Genomic DNA, 18,752 nt, shown 5'->3' with positions numbered 1-18,752 from the left:
GAGTCTTAATTTTGATGTTGTTTCCAGTCGAGCGTTTGTGTAGTTGTGTTTTTGCCATGGAATAGTTATCTATTTCCTGGGTAGTTTTGGTTGTAGCTTGACCCTTTGGGATGGAGTTTTCCTTCTAGTACCTTCTGTAAAGCTGGGTTTGTGGATAGGTACTGTTTGAATTTGTTTTTGTCATGGAATATTTTGTTTTCTCCATCAATGGTTATTGATAATTTTGCTGGGTAAAGTAGTCTGGCCTGGCATCTGTGTTCTCTTAGGGTTTGCAGGATCTCTGTCCAGGCCCTTCTGGCTTTTATGGTCTCTGCTGAGAAGTCGGGTGTAATTCTGATAGGTTTACCATTAAATGTTATTTGGCCCTTTTCCCTTGCAGCTTTTAATATTTTTTCTTTGTTCTGCAAGTTTTGTGTTTTGATTATTGTGTGGCGGGCAGTTTTTCTTTTCTGGTCAATTCTATTTGGTGTTCTGTAGGCCTCTTATATGTTTATAGGCATCTCTTTCTTTATATTTGGGGAATTTTCTTCTATGATTTTGTTGAGAATAGTTTCTGGGCCCTGGAGTCTGATGTCTTCTCTTTCTTCAATGCCTATTATCCTCAGATTTCTTCTTTTCATGGTGTCCTTAATCTCTTGGATGTTTTGTGTCAGGAGTTTTCCAGATTTGGCATTTTCTTTAATGGTTGATTCAATATCTGTGATTGTATCTTCTAGCCCTGAGATTCGTTCTTCCATTCTTGGATTCTGTTAGAGAAGCTCACCTCTGTGTGCTCGCCTCTTCTCTGAGGTCTCCCATTCTCGTTTTTCTTCTGTCTGTGTGTTTATCATTGAATCCATCTTTCATTTCAGATCTTGAACTGATTTTTTGATTTCTTTCATCTGAATTTTTGTTGTATTCCTGAGTTTTCTTCCATGCCTCTTTATAGGTCTTCAGAGCTTGAACCGTTTTATTTATTTCTTTCATAGGTTGTTTGCATTTTCCTGCAATTTTTCCAGTTCCACTCTATGTGCTTCTTTTTATGTCTCTCACCTGTTTGTCTGCGTCTTCCTGTATTTGATTACGAATTTTATTTGTTTCCTCCATTATCATCCTCATACTAGGATATGAGGTCATTTCCTGTATTTCCATTGTATTTGAGTTCTCTGGGTTGTTTTCTTTGGGATAGCTGGAAACTGGAGACGCCATGTTGTTTTGGGAGTTTTTGCGTATGCTTTTTCGTTGTCCTTTAGACATCTTGCTGTCTTTGTTTTTGTTGGGTAGCTTCCCGAGTTGGATGGAGGGTGTCTGACGATAGATTCACTTATTTTCTCACGATTTCCCTAGGCTGGGAGCTCAAAGCTTCACTGGTGTGGATCTTAGTAGGTTAGCCCTGTTGTCCTGGTCTCTCACAGCCAGTGATCTTCAGCCCCCCTGTGCTGTGGATTCTGCAATTGTTCTGGGTCTCTGAATGAGCGTTGGGTCAGGCCAAGGTATCCACAGCCTTCTGTGTTCCCTGCCAAGTCCAGCCAGGAACACTGGGCCTGAACCACGGGCTGAACTCAGCTAGATTCTCAGGACCTGAACAGTCTGCCGAGCTCAGCTAGAGATTCAGGGCCCAAAATGCGCACAGGGTCCAGCCAAAATTTTTGGGCCGGGACTACGTACCAAGCTCCAGTAGGGCCTTTTGGCCCAAAGTGTGTGCTATGGCCAGTTATTGACTCAGGGCCCGAACTGACTACCAATCTCAGCCAGGAACTCTGGATTCAAACTGCACACTGTGTCCAACCAGAGTCTTAGAGCTGGTGGAACCGAGAGCTCTGTCCAGCCTGCGCCACAGCGGGAGAACTGGGGCTGCTCTGAGTTAGCGCCTGTGGTTCAACCAAGTGCTCTGCCCAGACTATGTCACCGCAGGCGAGCTGCTGCTGAGCTGAGGTGGTGCGTAGGATGGAACTGCGCACTCCACCAAGCCTGTGCCACAGCAGGAGACCTGCAGCTGTTCTGAGTTAGCGCCAATGTTGGAACCAAGTGCTCTGCCCAGACTGTGTCACTGCAGGGGAGCTGCCGCTGAGCTGAGGTGGCGCCTAGGGTGGAAGTGAATGCTTGGCCAAGCCTGCGCCACAGGAGGAGAACTGCGGCTGCTCTGAGTTAGCGCCTGTGGTTCAACCAAGCGCTCCGCCCAGACTGTGTCACTGCAGGGGAGCTGCTGCTGATCTGAGGTGGCGCCTTGGGTGGAACTGTGTGCTTGGCTAAGCCTGCGCCACAGCAGGAGGACTGCGGCTGCTCTGAGTTAGCGCCTGTTTTGGAACCAATCGCTCCACCCAGACTGCGTCACCGCAGGGGAGCTGCCGCTGAGCTGAGGTGCAGCCTAACGTGGAGCTGCGTGCTCAACTAAGCCTGCGCCACAGCCGGGAAGCTGTGGCTGAAGCTGAGTTAGTGCCTTGGGCAGAATTGCTCGCTGGGCTGAGCCAGTACCCGGGACTCTGGGGCCGAACTGTCCGCCGAGTCCAGTCTGGGTCCGAAGGCTCCATGCGACCCAAATTCTGCCCCGAGTCCCCTCTCCCGCAGCAACTTCCACCAGCCACCACACCAATCGCCTCCACCGGAAGGCTATGAGCTGCAAACCTCAGTCACCGCTGCTGGTGCCCCTGGTGCTGCTGCCTTTGCCGCTGCCGCTCCGATCAGAGAAAATCCACGCTCCTCCCGTGTGCAGGGGCATGCAGGTCCTCCGCACCCTGGTCTCTCCGAACCGTGGAGCACTCCCGCTGCCATGATGTTTGGCCCTCGGTGTTCCTGGCTCAGAAATCTATGCAATTCCCTGAATTGTTCACTGGAGCCTCCAAACGAGGTCCACACTGCTCGCCGCCCATCTCCGATGGATTCTGATGTATATAAGGTTTGACGGCGACTCTCTGTGCGCCAAACAAGGAGACCCAGCTCTCCTTGAGGATCTAGGGGGTGCGAGGCACTGTTAAAATCAATCTGATCCTCCGCGGCTTCTCTCCTCCTTCTCTCCATCAACTCTCCAGTCTCAGCTCCGGACCTTTTATTTTACCTTATCTTTCTATACAATCCTATCTATCTGTTAAACCTAGGTTTATATATTCTTGTGATGAAAATAGACTAGTAATTGACATGGCCATGAGTTGATCAAGTTACAATGAACTTGTATTACTTAATTATCCTAAATACCCAGCAAAAGCAGCTTCAAAGAATTGGAATTAAACCTTGTATTATAATTGAGTTGTATGGGTACACTACCTCCTATTAGAATAGCAATATATTTAATATGTGTGAAGAATAATCTTGAATTTTAATTCTATACCAATGTATTTAAACAGCTTATTTTGCATCAATATACAAAATTCTATACCAATGAATTAAAAATAACCTTGTTTGTGAGTAACAGTTAAGGCCTTAAGTTGAGTAGATTCAATAATCTACTTTTTGTCCTGTAATCCCTATATATTTCTTTTTTAATTAATTTATTTTATATATACAAGTATATTGTCTTCATGCACACCAGAGAGGGCATCAGATCCTATTACATATGGTTGGGAGGCACTATGTGGGTGCTGGGAATTGAACTCAGGATCTCTGGAAGAGCAGCCAGTGCTCTTAACCACTGAGCCATCTTTCCAGCCCTCATCCCTATATAGTTCCATATTCCCCCTTCTTTCTTTTCTACCCATATCTCCATACTTAATAAAGAAAGATAAGGGAAAAAAAAGAAAAATTCCCTGAGCAAGTCCAACCTCATTTTCTCTCTGAATAAGACCAATAGTAACTTATAACCAACTCCCAATGAAAATAAAAATCTGTAGCCCAAGGAAACAACCAAAAATACTACCCAACCCCCCCTTAAGGTAAATGGGGCATCATTCTCTTTTTAAGGCTTCTTCTGCCTGATTTTGGATGAATAGTACCTTGTTAGGGGCCAAAATACAGTTAGAGAAAATGTGGTCCAGTTTCTAAGTGTGGAGAAATTCCAGGCTTAATAGAAGTCCTGTGTGAGACAGTCTGAAACACTGGCCCAATAATTTGCATCAGAATCTTTCTTCGAGAATCAATAATTTGCATTCAGAATCTTTCTGGGAGCTGTCCTGTTCTGATTAGGAACAGCAATGTGAAAGATGCAGGATGTCAGGATCCAGCATGCTGAGAGGAATGGATCCTGTCAGGAATGATCTAGCATCAGTGTCCAGTTCTTTTGTCCAGTTCTGAAAACATACAATTTCTCACAAGCATTATACATTCCCAACATTATAAAAGTAGGAGATGGGCAGGATGCACAGAACAGTTAAGGCTGGTTCTCTGCTCTTCGTATGAGCAGAAGAAATACATCTGTTAATGTTCATTCATATCATGCAAAGAATGGCATCTAAAAAAATAAGTTACAGGGATTCTGTAACCAAGAAGAAGCATTGTCTATGCATAAACATTCATGACTCAGCCAGTCTCAGAGTTATTGCCATGTAGTGGGATTAGCAATATAAGTTACGTGCTTGTTCTGCCGCAGTTTGAGTTCATGTAAGTATAGACTGACTTGAGTTAGGAGTCTCTCTTTCATCGAAGTCTGTTTTCTTTTTACCTTCTTCTTTTAAAGGTGTACTTTATTTATTATAACTTATTCACATTATATTCCGATTGCCATCCCCTACCACCTGTCCTCCTCCCATTCCCACCCACCCTTTCTACCCCACCCATTCCCCTCCTCCAGACCTCTGACGGGGGGGCTCTCCTACCCTGACTCTCTGGCAATGGTCTATTAGGTCTCATCTGTATAGCCTGTACCCTCCTTCTCTGTTTGCCTGCTAGGCTGCCTTGTCTAGAGGCAGGGACCAAATCGTGGGCTCCAGAGTGCATTTCAGAAGTTCAGCAGTCCCCCTTTTCCCAAGGAGAATCGGAATTCTATCAGTTACATCTGAGCAGGGGGACTTGTTTCTCTGCATGCACTGTCCTTGTTGGATGCATAAGTTCATGCAGTTCCCCCTCCCCCTTTATTGAGATCTGAAGGCTCCGATGGTCTCCGTGTTGGGCTCCTGCTTCCTCCATCCCCCAACTCTGGCATACAAGCTGCAGTTCTTCTCCCATAGTCCTGCTGAAAGTCCCAGCATCTGTCCCAGTATGCCCTGAGTGTAATCTCTGAGAGGAGGTCTATGTTGGGCTAATATCCACTTCTAAGTGAGTATATACCATGTGTATCTTTCTAGGTCCAGGTTACCTCACTGAGGATGATCTTTTCTAGTTCCATCCATTTGCCTGCACATTTCAAGATTTCCTTGTTTTTTTGATAGCTGAGTATTATTCCATTGTGTAAATGTGCCAGAGTATCTTTACCCGTTCTTTGGTTGAGGGACATTTATGTTGTTTCCAAATTCTGGCCGTGACGAATAAGACCTGCTATGAACATAGTTGATCAAATGTCCTAGTTATATGTTGGAGCATCTTTTGAGTATATGTCTAAGTTCTTTATGTAGTACTATTTCCAATTACCTAAGAAAGTGCCATATTGATTTCTAAAGTTGGTGTACAAGTCTGCACTCCCACCAGCAATGGAGGAGTGTTCCCCTTTTTCCACATCCTTGCCAGCATGTGCTGTCACTTGAGTTTTTGATCTTATCCATTCTGATAGGTGTAAGACAGAATATCAGATTAATTATGATTTTCATTTCGCTGATGACTAGGAAAGGTGAGCATTTCTTTAAGTGATTCCCAGCCATTTAATACTCCTCTTTTAAGAATTCTCTGCTTAGCTCTGTACCCCATTTTTAATTGGGTTATTTGATTTGGTGAAGTTTAATTTCTTCAGTTCTTTATATATTTTGGATATTGTCCCTTTGCCAGATGTAGGGTTGGTGAAGAACTTTTACCAGTCAGTAGGCTGTCATTTTGTTCTGTTGACACTGTTTTTTGCCTTACAGAATCATTTCACTTTGATGAGGTAATTTATTGTTGATCTTAGAACCTGAGCTGGTGATGTTCTGTTCAGAAGTTGTCTCCTGTGACAATGAGTTCAAGGCTCTTCCCAACTATTTCTTCTAACAGATTTAGTGTGTTTGGTTTTACATGTGTAGCTCAAAAGGTGGCAAGATTAGTAATAACAAAATCCCTTATCTTCAACTGTATGGGTAAGCACACCTGATCTTGATTCAATTTTCATAGTTGGTATCTATCAAAAAATTCTCCATTTCATTTAGATTTTCCAATTTTATGGCATATAGGGCCTTTGAAGTAAGACCTAATGATTCTTTTGATTTCCTCAGTGTCTGTCATTATATCTCCCTTTTCATTTCTGATTTTGTTGATTTGAATATTCTCCCTATGCCTTTTAGTTAACTTGGCTAATGATTTGTCTATCTTGTTAAAACCAAGAACCAGCCCTTGGTTTCGTTGATTCTTTGAAATGAACTCTTTGTTACTAATCTATTGTTTTCAACCCTGAGTTTGATTATTTCCAGCCATCTACTCCTCTTTGATGTGTCTGCTTCTTTTTGTTCTAGAGGTTTCAGGTGTTCTGTTAAGCTGCTAGTATGGGAACTCTCCAATTTTTTTATAAAGGAACTTAGTGCTATGAACTTTCCTCATAACACTGCTTTCATTGTGTCCCATTGGTTTGGGTATGTTTTGCCTTCATTATTATTGGATTCTAGGAAGTTTTTGTTTTTTATTTTTTATTTATTTATTTATTTATTTATTTATTTATTTATTTATTTATTTTTGGCTTTTGCCCAGAAGTCATTGAGTAGGGAGTTGTTCAGTTTCTATGAGATTGTAGACTTCCTGTTATTTCTGTTGTTGTTGAGTCCCAGCTTTAATCCATGGTGGTCTGATAAGATGCAAGGGATTATTTCAATCTTCTTGTATCTTTTGAGTTTTCCTTTCTCGCCAAATATATTATCAATTTTTCAGAAAGTTCCATGAGGTTCTGAGAAGGTATATTGTTTTTTTTTGTTTGTTTGTTTGTTTGTTTGTTTGGGTGGAATGTTCTGTAGATGTCAGTTAATTCCATTTGATTCATGATGTCTATTAGTTTCATTATTTCTCCATTTAGTTTCTGTCTTGAAGATCTGTATATTAAGGAGAGTGGGGTACTGAAGTCTCCCACTACTAATATGTGGGATTTGATATTTGATTTAAGCTTTAGTAATATTTCTTTTATGAATGTGGGTGCTCCTGTATTTGGAGTATAGATGTTCAAAATTGAGATGTCTTCTTGGCGTATTTTTCCTTTGATGAGCATGAAGTGTCCTTCCCCATTTGTTTTGATGAGTTTTGGTTGAAAGCCTGTTTTGCTACATACTAGAACAACTGCTCCAGCTTGCTTCTTGGCTGTGTTTGCTTGGAATACCATTTCTCAGCCTTTGACTCTATAGCAATGTCTATCTTTATTTCTGAAGTTTGTTTCTTGTATGCGGCAGAATGGTGGGTCCTGTTTTTGCATCCACTCTATTAGCCTGTTTCTATTTATTGGGGAGTTGAGGCCAGTGATTTTTGAGAGATATTAATGACCAGTGGTTGTTGGTTCCTATTTTTTTAATGTTTGTAATAGTAATATGTGTGTGTGTGCTTCCTTTGTTTTGGTTTTGTGGATATGAGGTTATTTATTTCCTTTGTTTTCCTGGGTAAAATTACTCTCCTTTGGTTGAAGTTTTTCTTCTAGTATCTTCTGAAGGGCTGGATTTGTGGCTAGGTACTGTTTAAACTTGGTTTTGTCATGGACTATCTTGTTTCCTCCATCTATGGTGATTGAAAGTTTTTCTGTATATAGTACTATAGGTTGGCCTCTGTAGTCTCTTAGTGTCTGTATGACAGCTGTCCAGGCTCTTCTGGATTTCATGGTCTCTGTTGAGAAGTCAGGTTATCTTTCTGCCTGCTCACCAGCAGCCAGACCCTCCTAGGGCAGAAACAGTGAACAAGCTGAAAAGAAGTCTAGAGGTTGGGACTTGGGTGAGAGAACAAAGTTCCATTGTCCTCCACCCCAGAGAAGCCTGCTGGGCACATATCTCTGCCCAAATATCTTTCTTCCTGCTCCTCAGCACCCAGACCCTCCTAAGTAAGAAACATCAAGCAGAGACTGGACACAGAGGAGGTAACCTGGGTGCATTGTCTGTACCTACCCCTAAAAACACAGATCATCAGAGACCACCAAACCTGTTAACACCGGAGACATCACAATGTGCAGAATTCAGTCAAACAACAGTGGCCTTGTGGCCTCTTCGGGGTAGAGGCAATGAGATTTTGGTCTTTCACTTTAGTCCCCTTCTCTGGGTTTGCTCTCTGCTTGCTAGCTGTTTGACACACTTCTTATGAATATAGTGTCTGTTAAATTTCTGGCACTGCTTCAAAACAGTGATTAGAGTTCTATTTTGTAATATAGCCTAAGGAATTTCAATGAGAAGTAAGAGGATATCTTTGCTTTGTCAGTCTCTGAAAAGGTAGAATAGCATGACAGAGGTGTGTGTGTGTGTGTGTGTGTGTGTGTGTGTGTGTGTGTGTGTGAATTATACTTGCTTAGATATTTCAGATAAACAGTCAACACAAGCAAGTGATGTGAAGACAGTTTTGTTTGCAATGACATTGTGTTCATATACCAGCAGCAGGAATTAAGAATTTGAATTTTCACCTTCTATCTCCTTTTCCTTCTGTCTGTAACAGTACCCAATAAAATACTCACCCCCAATTTGCATTGACTTTTTTCATGTCCCGTAAATATCGCTATAAAATTCCTCATAGAAATGTCCAAAGATTTGTTTCCATAATGTAGCCAAATGTTGTATAGATGTCAATCAACATTCAAAACCACATTAGATATAAAAGCTCTCCCTAGCAGCCAGTGAGTATAGAGATGGGCAGAATCTGATAGCACACCATGGCCTTCTAGAACATTACTTTAATGACCTAATATTAGCAATACCTTGCTGGTATTAGACAAAAATTTAAATGTGTGCACTATGTAGCTCAAAAGGTGGCAAAATTAGTAATACTAAAATCCCTTATCTTTAACTGTATGGGTAAGCATTTGCAAATTAAGTGTTCAATGATACTCAGAAATACTATACTTGAATTTTTCACAAAAGTCTGATATATGCTAATAACTTTCCCTTCTTTCAGATTCCTCAGTCTGTGTGCAGTGAGAACTGTAGGCCTGGATTCAGGAAAGCTGCCCAGGAAGGCAAGGCTGTCTGCTGCTTTGATTGTATTCCTTGTGCAGACAATGAGATTTCCAATGAGACAGGTAAATACAGGCTTACAGAGAACTTTCCAACCTGTTCATAGGAGTCAGCAATACTTAAGAAAATGGAAAATGACTGGAGAGAAATAAGAGATAAATTTTGTATCTGGTTTAGAGATTTAAGCATTGCTGTTAATGTTATCACCCTTTTAAAGGACATACTCTAGAAATCATCCTAGACATTTATGGTTGTTCCATTGCAGAAATTAATTTCTGAAGAGAGCCTCCTTTCCCACAAGTTAACAGTCTTTTTCATTTCACCATAGATGCAGTGTTTTGAGCAACATTTCTTTATTCTCTCAAACCATACTCAGTCACACACAGGATTTACTTAAAGCTTGGGTATTTTCACAGCCTTTTAATGATTGTTCCCAGTACAAGTTGACTTTTTTCAGAGCGAGTGATTGGTGAGTTGGGTTTGGGTTTTACAGTACATATAGTTTATCTGTATCATAACTAAGTTTCTTTTATTTTACTTAAAAGAGATTTTTAATATAATTTGTTTTTGCATTCTTTGTCTCCCTTTTATTAAGCATGGGTCTGTTCTCACACAGTATAATCTGAATATATTTTCCCTTCCCTCTACCTCTCCCAGTTCCTCTCCAGCTCTTATCTCATGCTGTTCTACTTCTTACTTGGCTCTTACTAGAAAAGAACGGGATTCTAAGAGATAACAGCAACACATAACAAAATAAAACAAACACCATTGCATTGAAGTTTTAGAAGACAAGACAACAGAAAAAAATAATAGCCCCAGGAGAGTACACAATAATTAGACACTTACTTGTTTACACATTCAGGAATCCCATAAAAGTACTAAACTGGAAGCTATAGTATATAAGCAGATCATCCAGTGCCAACCTGTGTAGGCTCTGTGATTCGTCTCTGTGCGTTCATATAAATATTACTTAGTTGGTACAGAAAGCCTTGTTTTTTCTGGCATCCTCTGCCCCATCTGTCTCTACTGCTTCAGACTTATCTTCTATGGGGTACTGTAAGCTCAGAGAGGAGGGAATAGTTGAAGGCATCTCAGAGATGTGTGTGTCAAGGTCTCTGTCTGTCTTTGTCTGTCTCTGTCTGTCTGTCTGTCTGTCTGTCTCTCTCTCTCTCTCTCTCTCTCTCTCTCTCTCTCTCTCTCTCTCTCTCCATCTATCTATCTACCTATCTATCTTATTCTCTCTGTATAATGTCTGGGTATGGGTCTCTGTTCCTTTTGCTGCAAGAGGAAATTAGAAAGACTCTTTGCTGGTGTCTGAAGAAGACACTGATCTATGACTTTGACAAAATGCAATTAGGAGTCATACTTTGAGACCAGTGGTATTAGTTTTACCCAAGGTCTCTTGGTTATCTAATTTCAGGTTATCTAATCTCAGGTAGCCATCAGGAATAGGTTCCATCTCATTGAATGGGTCTTGGAGCAAATAAGACATCAGATGGTTACTCTAGCAAGGTTTGTGCCACAATTATTCTAGCGTCTTTGGTGGGCAGTACTAAATGTAGATTTTAAAAAACTTGGTAGTTGGATTCATCTTTTCACTTATCTTTTGTCAGTATAAAGAGTGACTTTCCGTGTCATAGACAGTGTAATATGGAGTTGATGGTTACATTTAGCACCATTTTGACTTCTCCGTGTTCAATGAGTTGTTGTGTTCTGTTGTCTTCAGAAGTGGGACTTTACTGTCAGTTTTTGCAGAGCAACCTATTGTTTTGGCAACAGTTTGGATTATTTGGGGATTTACCCTTTTATCCAACAACTCAAATTCATTTAACCCAGATCTACATGACTAGAAACTTTATTAACAAGAGATAACCAACTGGGTTTCCATCTTCCTCTTTATTTGGAGACTTCATTAGTATCACCTTCATATATTGTAGAAAGTTTCCACAGTGCTAGGTTTTCATATTGCCACCTAACTGCCCTTTGTTTCTAACTGTGCTTCTCCTTATTCCTTCATTCAATTCTTTCTCATTTCTCTTTTCATAGGTGTTTTTTCTATATCCATCCCACATCCACCCATAAAATCTCTTCTATTTCCCCATTTCATCAAGATCTATGTAACTCCCCCCAGTTCCTTTCTCTAACTACTCTGTGTCTATAGAGCTTAGATTTGTTTTCAATTGTATAATACCTAATATCCACATATAAGTGTATACATGCGATATTTATCTTTCTGGATCTGACTTACCTCACTCAGGGTGAACTTTTCATTTCCATCCATTTGTTCAAACAATTTACAAAGTAATTTTTAAATATCTGAGTAATTTCCAGGGACCTCCCACTGCTGTTTGATGGCAGAGTTCCATCCCCAGGGGAGGAGGGAAGAAAGAGTGGGGCATAGTAGTCAGGGGAATACTGCATCTCAGACTGAGTAGCAATCAGGTGACTTTTTATTTATTCAGGGTTCACAGAACAAAGTCGGAATAATGATTATCCAAGAATTACAGATTATGTTTGATTTTTCATTATATGTTCAGGATAACAACTTCAGTCACAATTAGAGAGTCCAAATAGAACAGACTTTATTTCTATTACAATCCTTATAACAGCATTTCTTTCTTTCTTTTTTTGTTTGTTTCTCTGTGTAACTGTCATTGTTGTAGACCAGGCTGGCCTAGAACTCACACTAATTCACCTGTCTCTTCCTCCCTGAGTGCTGAAATTAAAGATGTGCCACAACACACTCAGCTTATAACTCCAATTTAAAGAATCTAAAGAATGTCTTCTCAAAAGCAAACATGTTTATTATATAACAGCCTGCTTTTATTTTCACAGTGTTTGCAGTTTTAAAGTTGTCCAGATAAACAGAAAGTATCTGAAAGTGTCTTTTTATGAACATTAAATATTTATATGTAACTCCATTTATTATATTGTTTTATCATTTACACTATAAAGTGGTAAAAGGTAATTTTATTTAACCTATTTTATTTACTGAGTTCTATCCCTCCAGAGGATGTATGTTGAATTATCCCCTGTCTTTAAACTACATTTTCAGGGAGCTCTAAGAATATTGTAAAAGGAAGTCTTGAATCAGTAACCAGTTCTCTTGGCCAATCAGAGATTGTAAATTTTCTCTGTTTACCCTGTACTAAGTATACTGTTTGTGTTTGCTTAGAAATGGCTGTCATCAATTATTTTCTCATGCTATCACCAATGCCTCTGGATTTGGGATGTTTATATGTCTAGAAGCTGATTTCTGGATATTTTTCTTTGCAGTGTGGGTGTTTTTCCTTTGGTTTCTTTTTTCTTTTTTGATTTGTTTTGGAGTGTGATGGCTGTGTGTATTCTGTTTTACTTGCTGCTCTGCTCATGTGTTCACAAGGAATGTCTGCTGCTGTTGAAGGTTCATACACTGGAATGAATTTCAAGAAGAAAAGTTGAAGACAAAAGTCTTTGTGATATGTTGTGGATGGGATCATAGAGAAAACAGAAACAAAACCTTTTATCCTATAGAACTGGAATTGAAACTGAGGAGATGGAATCTCAGGAGCAGTAGGACTGCTATGGGTCTACTTTAGTTTGCTTGTTGCCCTGAGAAGAGCATCACTTGAGTCAGCAGTTGGTTCCTGCTGGAGTTTGGAGCTGAGAAAAAGCAACAAGTGGGGAGAGGAGGGTTAGAGGGAGAAGATCTGTGAACTCCGCAAGAGCAAAGAAGGCTGCCAAGGCTGTTTTGCTGCAGAGCTGGGAAAGAAATGGAAGGATTCAGTCTAGAGAAACAGTGAGAGGGAGAGAAGGTCTTTGGGCAGCCTACCTGGTTTTCTGGCAAGCATGGTCTGTGGTTTACCAGGGTTTGCCTTCTGGAGTAGGAAGCTGGGCTACGGTGAAGAGTAGAGGTAGGTAAAGTAGGAGAGAATGATCTTTGGGATCCACAGAAGATGTTGGCAGGGTGGAAGGGAGGCTGCAGCTGGTGTTCTATTGTAGTACTAAGGATCAGAGTGGGGGGTTGGGTCTGAGAGAAAGATACACAGAGAGAGATAGAGAGAAGGTCTGCAGTCAACCTGCATGGTTTTTTGGCAGGCATGGCCTCCATCTGGTTCAATTTTTTGTCAAGTTCACTCTTCTAAAATTCCCCATATGCATTCAATATATCCCATGTGTGCTGACCCTACCAACACTTGCCGACTCATCTCATCCTTAAACATCTCTTTACCAGTTATATGTTTTTAAAAATCATGGTCATCTTCACATCTTTAGCAATATTTCATTTTAACTATATTGCATAGAGAAAGAGAACTGCAATCATCAATACAAAATCCTACTCTGTTTTCTGTTAGCAACTATATTTTGAAACCATATGATCAAATTTGGGTGAACATATACTTGATAAAATTAAAAACTAACAATATCACCAATTCAATATTGTAGAATAAGCACACCTATTTTTAAAGAGAGGAGTTATGCTTAAATAAATTAGGTAATGAAGCATATATCATATATCTCACTTAAGTCAGACATGGAATTCTGTACTTGAATCACACATTGTACAATAGAAAATCTACAACAAAACACTAATATTATAAGCAAAGGAGTAACTTATAAGTGTTGAGAAATGAGTTCAGAAACTATCTTGTGGAAAAATTAGAGAGCCATGATCACTAAGGGAAAAAAAGACCCAGGATATCAAAAAAAGAGATTCGATTCTTTTGAAAATAATCATGATAAATGTTTAGCTCAAAATATAGAACAGAGAAAATATATTAGTGAAGGAATAGTTTTCAAAATAAACAAAGGTTTAATGTAATAGAAACTTGGCATTATAAACTGGGGTATATATGTTTTTAAATCGAGATAAAAGTTCCAAAATTTAGGAACAGAGTATTCAAATCTTCCCATTTTGAATATCTAGAAATATTTCAAAAGTTCTCCCCCTTATGTTAAAAATTAATGCCATAGCTAAATGTAACAACATATTACTAGCGGGGAATGAAAGCTCCATTTCTTTCCAGTCATTCCTCTCCAGTCACTCATCTCCACTCCTACCTATCCTTCAGTCTGCCCTTTCTCTCCAGAAAAAAAGGAGACCTTCCATAGATATCAACCTGACTTGCCTTATCTCGCTGTAGGACTAGGCATATCTTCTCCTATTGTGGATAGACAACATATCCAAGCTTGAGAAAAGGGATCCAAAAGCAGGCAATGTAGTCAGAGTCATCCCCTGATCCCACTCTAGGAGTCCTATATGAAGACTGTGCTGCACACCTCTTACATATGTGCAGAAGCCTAGGCCCATCCCATACATTCTTTCCGTTTGGCATTTCATCCTTTGTGGGTCCCTATGTGCCCAGGTTAGTTGATTCTATAGGGTTTCTTTGTAGTCTCCTTTACGTTTCTGGCTCCTAAAATCTTTTCTACCCTCTTCTCCCAGGATTATCCAAGCCCCACCTTAGGTTGATCTTAGTGCCTGAACTGTTGCTGTGCTGTTCAGGAAGTTGTCTGCTGTGCCTATGTACTCCAGGCTATTTTGTACTTTTTCTTCTAAGATTTGCTTTATCCAGTTTTATGTTGAGGTCTTTGATCCACTTCAACTTGAGTTTCAAGTAGTGTGTCAGATATGGCTCTATTAGCATTTGCCTATATGCAAACACCCAGTTAGACAACCAACATTTGTTGAAGATGCTTATTTTTCATTGTATAGTTTTGGCATTTTTTATAAAAAAAATTCAATTTTCCATAGGTATGGGGTTAATCCTGGGTCGTTGATTTGAGTCCATTGATGAACCTACTTTTATGCCAATACCATCTGGGTTTTATTACTATTTCTCTGTAGTACAGTTTGAAATGAGAGAGCAGTTCTTTTAGTGTACAGAATCTTTTGACTATCCTAGGTTCTTGTTTTTCCATATAGAGTTGAGTATTGTTCTTTCATGGTCTGTAAAGAATTGTGTTGAACTTTTGATGGGAATTACGCTGAATTAGTAGATTTCTTTTGGTTAGATGACCATTTTTTACTATGTTTTCCTACCAACCCATGATCATGGGAAATATTCCTATCTTCTTCAATTTATTTCTTCAAAAACTTGAAATTCTTGTCATAGAGACCTTTCAATTTCTTGGTTATAAGAATCCCAAGATAGTTGATATTATTTGAGGCTATTATGAAGGGTGTTGTTTCCCTAATTTCTTTCCTAGTCTATTTATCATTTGTATATAAAAGGGCCATTACTTTTTAAAGTTAATTTTGTATTGAGCCACTTAGCTTAAAGTGTTTATCAAATGTTGGAGTTTTATAGTAGAATTTTTGGGGTCACTTATTTATACTATCAAATCATCGGAAAATATCAATACTTTGATTTCTTTCTTTCCAATTTGTATCCTCTTGATCTACTTTACTATTTTTCTTATAGATCTAATTTAGATCTTATTAGATCTAATATGGATCTAATTTAGTACTTATTTTTCAACTAAGTTTTCAGGTACTATATTGAATGGATATAGAGGTTTCTATCATTTCTATAGTTGAAGTCCAGCTTTAATTCATGGTCGACTGATAAGATAAAAGGACTTTTGTGACTGTTCTTTTATCTGTAGAGACTTGCTTTGTGACCAAGTATATGGTTAATCTTGGAGATGGTTCCATGACATGCTGAGAAGGTTTATTCTTTGGTTGTTGGGTAAAATGTTCTGTAGATATATGGTAAATCCATTTGAATAATAATATCTATTAGTTTCATTGTTTCTCTGTTTAGATTCTGTCTGGATGACCTGCCCATTGGTAACACAGGGATGTTGAACTTTCCCACTATTAATGTGTGGGTTTCAATATGTGATTTAAATTTAAGTATTTTTTTAACATTTGGGTGCACTTGCATTTGGGACATACATACATACATATATATTCAGAATTTTGATATTATCTTGGTGTATTTTTCCTTTGATGTGTACAAATCACTATGATTAATTTTTTTGGAAGTCTATTTTATTAGATATTAGAATGGATATTCCAGCTTGCTTTTTGGATTCGTTTGTTTGGAAAATCTTTTTGTAACTTTTTCCCTGAGAAAACATATGTCTTTGGTGCTGAAATGTATTTCATGTATGCAGCACAATGCAAAACAATCCTGTTTTCCCAACATTCCTGTTAGCCTGTGTCTTTTTATTAAGGAATTGAGTTCTTTGATGTTGAGATATATTAATGACCAATGATTTTTAATTCCTGTTATTTTGATGCTCTTGTTTGGGATGTGTGTGTGTGTGTGTGTGTGTGTGTGTGTGTGTGTGTGTGTGTGTGTTCTTTCCTTTGGTTTTGTTGGAATCAAGTTTTTTATTGCCCTTGTTTTCTTGGGTTTAGTTAACCTTGAGTTGGAGTTTTTCCTCTATTATGTTCTGTAGGGATGGATTTGTGGACAAATATTGCTTTTTTCATGGAAAATCTTGTTTTATCTATCTATGTTTATTGAAATTTTTGATAGGTTCTATGGTCTCTTAGAGATAGCAAGGAGTCCCTCCAGGCACTTCTGGATTTTAGAATCTCTGTTGAGAAATCCAGTATAATTCTGATAGATCTGACATTATATGTTACTTGGCCATTTTCCTTGTAGCTTTTAATATTTTTCTTTGTTCTGTACATTTAGATCTTAGATTTTTATATGGCAAGCATATTTTCCTTTCTGGTCCAATACATTTGGAGATTTGTAAACTTATTTTATGTTTATAATCATCTCTTTCTTTAGGTTAGGGAAATTTTCTTTTATGATTTTGTTGAAAATATTTCTGGATCTTTGAACCTCTGAGGTTCCTAGTACCAGTGTGGCCTGTGGTACCTGGTTCTGGGAGGCCCCCAAGAAACAGATGGAACATAGAATCCAGGGAGTGGGGGTGTGGTTTAAGGCTGTTAGGTCTCTTTTAAGTGGATATGGCAGGCAAATGCTTGGGATTGGGTTTTAACAATTGTCAGTAATTTTAACAGGACAGCAGGTAGAGTTGTGGGGCAGGAATTGGAGCACAAGGTTTGGGGTACAATATACCACTCTTTGGTGTGATTTCAGTCAAGTTTGTGGTCAGAGGATTAAAAAGGGAGAGACTCATCTCACATCCTTGTTTCCCAAAGGACTCAGAAAAAGCAAGAAGGGTTGAGGAGTGTGATACGATGCACAGTGTATGTTGTGTAGTTTGTCCTAATTCTGTAATCTTATGATTAATCTTAGGTATAACAAGGTCACAAATTCAGAGAAATAATGCAAAGACTGAGGAAAGCACTGGGAATCTTTGATTTTGGCATCCCAGGCAAAGAATACTGTGTAGATGTGAGTAATTCAGGGAGTACTTAAGTATTTGTTTCTGAAACAATAAAAGAAGTTGATTTAGAACACATTTCAATGGGCTGAGGCTGAGTAACAGCTTAGGGAGAAAGGGAAAACATGGGGATTGATTCACAGTCACCTTCATTTCTAAACAGATATGGATCAGTGTGTGAAGTGTCCAGAAAGTCACTATGCAAACTTGGAGAAGAACCACTGCCTCCAGAAATCTGTGAGCTTTTTGGCCTTTGATGATCCCTTAGGTATGGCTCTCACCGTCACAGCGCTGTGTTTCTCTGTTCTCACAGCTGTGGTTCTTGCAGTCTTTGTAAAGCACAGAGACACACCCATTGTCAAGGCCAATAATCGGGCTCTCAGCTACACCCTGTTATTGACACTCATCGTCTGTTTCCTCAGTTCCTTGCTCTTCATTGGAAAGCCCAACACAGCCTCGTGCATCCTGCAGGAGACAGCATTTGGAATTTTGTTCACTGTGGCTCTCTCCACAGTGTTGGCCAAAGCTATTACAGTGGTTATTGCATTCAGGGTCACTGTTCCAGCTAGAATGGTGAGGTGGCTAATGGTATCAAGGGCCCCTAATTTTATCATTCCCGTATGCACGCTGATTGAACTTGTTCTCTGTGGGATCTGGCTGCTTACCTCTCCACCCTTCATTGATCAAGATGCTCATGCTGAACATGGTCACATCATCCTTCTGTGCAACAAGGGTTCAGCAGTCGCCTTCCACTCTGTCCTGGGGTACCTTTGCTTTTTGGCACTTGGGAGCTACACCATGGCCTTCCTATCCAGGAATCTGCCTGATACATTCAATGAGGCCAAGTTTCTGTCATTCAGCATGCAGGTGTTCTTCTGTGTCTGGGTCACCTTCCTCCCTGTCTACCACAGCACGAAGGGGAAGGTCATGGTGGCTATGGAAGTTTTCTCTATCTTGGCTTCCAGTTCAGCACTCCTTGGCTTGATCTTTGTCCCTAAATGCTACATCATTTTGATAAGGCCAGATAAAAACTCTTATCTTGATATCAGGCACAAAACCCATTCATGAAGGAAAAATCATTTAAATTTTAGGTAATAAAAAATACCACAACAAAACTTCAGATACACTAAATATATTAGAATAGAAAGTGGGGGAAAAGTCTCAAAATCATTGGCACAGGAGACAACAGGCTCTAAGATCAACAAATAACAAATTGGACCTCTTAAAATGGAAATGCTTTTATAAGGCAAAGGACACTGTTAAATGAATAAGATGACAGTCCAATGATTGGGAAAGATCTTTAACAAT

General features: G+C 39.4%; 1 protein-coding gene across 1 annotated transcript in view; it reads left to right on the top strand.

Moving 5' to 3' along the window:
* The window catches only part of LOC127203443 (vomeronasal type-2 receptor 116-like), a 41,621-nt gene extending 23,109 nt beyond the window's left edge, over window positions 1–18,512 (top strand). Inside the window, exons 5-6 of the mRNA XM_051162217.1 lie at window positions 9,094–9,217; window positions 17,608–18,512. Coding sequence (XP_051018174.1) covers window positions 9,094–9,217; window positions 17,608–18,512 — 1,029 coding nt within the window. The remainder of the gene's footprint in view (window positions 1–9,093; window positions 9,218–17,607) is intronic.
* The last annotated feature ends 240 nt before the right edge of the window (window positions 18,513–18,752 follow it).

This window comes from Acomys russatus, chromosome 19 (assembly GCF_903995435.1).
Source record: "Acomys russatus chromosome 19, mAcoRus1.1, whole genome shotgun sequence".
Taxonomy (NCBI): Eukaryota; Metazoa; Chordata; class Mammalia; order Rodentia; family Muridae; genus Acomys; species Acomys russatus.
This window is presented reverse-complemented; position numbering and strand designations above follow the sequence as displayed.